Here is a 3763-nt window from a genome sequence, read left to right on the forward strand (position 1 = left end):
GCGAAACCCCTCCTCTACTAAAAATACACAAAAATTAGTGGGGCATGGTGGCACATGCCTGTAATCCCAGCTACTCGGGAGGCTGAGGCAGGCGAATCACTTGAACCTAAGAGACGGAGGTTGCAGTGAGCTGAGATTGTGCCATTGCACTCCAGCCTGGGCGACAGAGCAAGACTCTATTTAAAAAAAAAAAAAAAAAGTCATTTTAAATATTTTCTAAAAATCTTTTTTTAAAAAAAGTTATAGTGTTCTACAGCACTATATAGTGACTATAATTAACAACTATTTATTGTGTATTTTCAAATAGCTAGAAGAGTGGATTTTTTTTTCTTTGAGACAGAGTCTCACTCTGTCGCCCAGGCTGAAGTGCAGTGGCGCTATCATGGCTCACTGCAGCCTCAAACTCTTGGATTCAAGCGATTCCCCCACCCCAGCCTCCCAGAACGTTGGGACTATAGGTGCACACCATGGTGCCTGGCTAATTTTTTTTTTTTTTTTTTTTTTTTTGGATCAGAGATGGGGTCTCACTTTATTGCCCAGGCAGTAGATGTGAATGTTCCCAAGACAAAGAAATGATAAACGTTTAAGGTGATATTAATAGATATGCTCATTACCCAGATTTGATCATTACACGCTGTATTCATGGAGGTAAAAACCTTAGGTGTCCCTTGCGCTCTAAACTTCAGAGCCAAAACATCACCCTTTACCCCACAAATATGTACAATTACTATATGGCAATAAAAATAAAAGAACATTTTTTAAAATCTTAAACATGAATTATGAGGATAAACTGAATACTTTGTAGGCGTTTTCTGTATTATTATTATTTTTTTAATAAATAGTAGGGACAGTCTCTCTATGTTGCCCAGGCTGGTCTCGAACTCCTGGGCTCAAGCAATCCTCCTGCCTTGGCCTCCCAAAGCACTGGGATTACAGGCGTGAGCCACTGCTCCCAGTTAGTAGTAGGTGTTAAGACAAGACTGACATATGTCTGTGGCAGACATATGTACCCCCAGACTGTACCCCCAGACCACCCCAGGAGAGACATGTACACCCGCTTCTGCCATTTGGGTGCCTCCAGTGGAGAATTTGGGAAGCCCCAGATTGAGCTCTGTCGGGGTCTGGGGAGCTCCGCAGAGATAGAGCAGTGAAAGGGGTACAGACCCCGGCTCTTTCCTTTCTGCATTGATTGGAAAGTGTAGCAGCTGCTGACACTTCCAAAGCACCGATTTTCCATGTGAGGAAACCAAGGCTGCATAAGCTAAAATACAGGGTTCACTGTTTGCCTTACCGCTGAGAAGCAGGGGCATCAGTGGAAACGGTGTGGACTTCAGGTCCCCATCTCAGCTCCACCGTGCTGATCTGTGTGACTAGAAGCAAACCACATCCCTTCTCTGAGCTGTGTTTTTTTTCCATAGGCAGGGATTATAACATCTCCAACCTTGACGTATCAGAGCACCAGGAACATAGAAGGACCTCTCTGAGAGTCCTTGTCTCTTAGACATCTATTATATAGTCCTTATCTATACATAAGGACCTCTCCTGGTCCTTATCCAACTGATGATTAGAAAAAGGAGAGAACAAGACGGGGTGCCGTGGCTCACGTCTGTAATCCTAGCACTTCAGGAGGCCGAGGTGGGTGGATCACCTGAGGTTAGGAGTTCAAGACTAGCCTGGCCAACATGGTGAAAACCCGTCTCTACTAAAAATACAAAAATTAGCCAGGCATGGTGGTGGGTGCCTGTAATCCCAGCTATTTGGGAGGCTGAGGCAGGAAAATTGCTTGAACCTGGGGACGGAGGTTGCAATGCGCCAAGATCGCGCCACTGCACTGCAGCCTGGGCGGCAGAGCAAGATTCCATCTCAAAAAAAAAAAATAAATAAAGAAGAAGAAGAAAGAAAGAAAAAGAAAAAAGAGGGCATGAGGGTGTGTGTATCTATGTGCATCTGTAAAATGGGCACAGTAGTACACTCAAGGGGCATCAAAGAAAATCACTCTGCCGAGTGCTTGGTAAACAGACCGGCTGTGCACATGTTTGCATCTGGCTCTTACCTCTGTGACTGCACTGTGAGCACGGGGAGGGCAGAGACCATTTCTTGGTCATCCTTACATTCTTCACAGCATCCATCCAGGGTGGGGGCCAAGGGGGTTGGAGGTGGGAGTGAGACTCTGAATAGTGTCTGTTGAATGACTAAGAGAATAACAAATTGAACAAGGAAGCCCCTGGGCCGGTCTTCCCCTCTAGCCTGTCCAGGTAAGGACCAGGAGACAGAGGTGGCCTCTCTCTCCTTCTCCTGTGGGCTGCTCCTCCCCTGACCCCTGACCATGCTTCCCTGTGTGCTAGGAGGAGGCGCTCTTCGGACGTGTGTGCTCCGGCCTCCAGGGATCTACGGCCCTGAAGAGCAGAGGCACCTGCCTCGTGTGGCGGTACGTCATCCCCGCCTCCAGGACCCGAGTCAGAGAAGGATCCTGGCCGAGGTGCACACTGGTCGGACCCTCCCAGCCCAAGGTCCCTGCATCAGTCTCGAGACTAAGTGTCCCGAGCCTGGAACCCTCAGTTCTACAAGATGTCCCTGCCCCCACTGGTCCACAGGCCCCTTGGAGCTCCTGGCAGGAACAGAGCTCTCAGAGTGTACCAGCCAAGCCAAGGCACGGGGAGAGGAGCCATAGAGCTGTGACCCCAAAAAGGCAGAAAGGAACCTCTTGCCCTCACTCCCACGTGGGCTCCCTGCAGCCTGGATGGTTTATTCCATGCTGGGAGCACAAGTGTCTTCATACAGAAAGCCTCTAAAGGGTCAGGTGCCAGAAATACAGCTACAAGGGGCTATAGGCCCTGTCCTCGAATTTCTCAGGGAGACAGACACCACAGTCACAGCTTCAATGTAGGGAGGGCTGTGGAGAGAGGAGCACAAGAAGATGGGCCTGGCAAGGGAAACCCAGGAGGGTTCCCTGGAGGAAGTGATGTCTGTGTTGTTTGAAAAAGAAAAAGGAATTAACCAAGCAAATGAGGTGGTAGAGAGAAGATAGGCCAAACAGAGGGGACAGCTTGGGCACAAACCTGGAAGTGAGAAAGATCATGATTGGTTTAGGAAGCAGCAAGAGGTCCCTGTGGCTGGATCTGATCTGGGAGCGCAGGATCATGAGGAGCCAGAGTTATTAGCAGGGAGAAGTTCCAGTCTGCAGTTTCAAAACATTCCTCTGCCTGGCTATATGTCTTTTTGTTTACAGTCAGGATCTCACTGTATCACCCAGGCAAGAGTGCAATGGTGTGATCATGGCTCACTGCAGCCTCCACCTCCTGGACTCAAGCAATCCTCCTGCCTCCCGAGTAGGTGTGACTATAAGTGTGCACAACCATGCCTGATTGACTATTTTTATTTTTTGTAGAGATAGGGTCTCATTATGTTGCCCAAGCTGGTCTCAAATTCCTGGCCTCAACCAATCCTCCTGCCTCAGCCTCCCAAGTTGCTGGGATGACAGGTGTGAACCACTGCACCCGGCAATCATTTTTTTTTTTTTTGAGTTAAGTGGATTCTTAAGGAATGTGGTCAACCCCAGTGACTCTCTCCCCATGCATTTATTCATTCATTCAACAAATACTTACTAACTCCTAGTATGTGCCCTGCACTGTTCTAGGTTTGAGGACAGATCAGTGAACAAAACAGATGATTTCTGTCATTGTGGGGTTTCTCTTCTCACATGAAGAGACAGATAATAAACAGTGAACATGTTAAATTATAAGGTATGTTCAGGCCAAGCGCG

The 3763-nt window shown here is 48.0% G+C and overlaps 1 protein-coding gene across 1 annotated transcript in view; it reads left to right on the forward strand.

The window, feature by feature from the left end:
- Nucleotides 1-3763, forward strand: part of SDR42E2 (short chain dehydrogenase/reductase family 42E, member 2) — a 32300-nt gene that overhangs the window by 17620 nt on the left and 10917 nt on the right. Inside the window, exon 7 of the mRNA XM_011987913.1 lies at nucleotides 2346-2428. Within this exon, the coding sequence (XP_011843303.1) occupies nucleotides 2346-2428 (83 nt within the window). The remainder of the gene's footprint in view (nucleotides 1-2345; nucleotides 2429-3763) is intronic.

The sequence above is a fragment of the Mandrillus leucophaeus genome, unplaced genomic scaffold (assembly GCF_000951045.1).
Source record: "Mandrillus leucophaeus isolate KB7577 unplaced genomic scaffold, Mleu.le_1.0 Scaffold32, whole genome shotgun sequence".
Lineage (NCBI taxonomy): Eukaryota > Metazoa > Chordata > Mammalia > Primates > Cercopithecidae > Mandrillus > Mandrillus leucophaeus.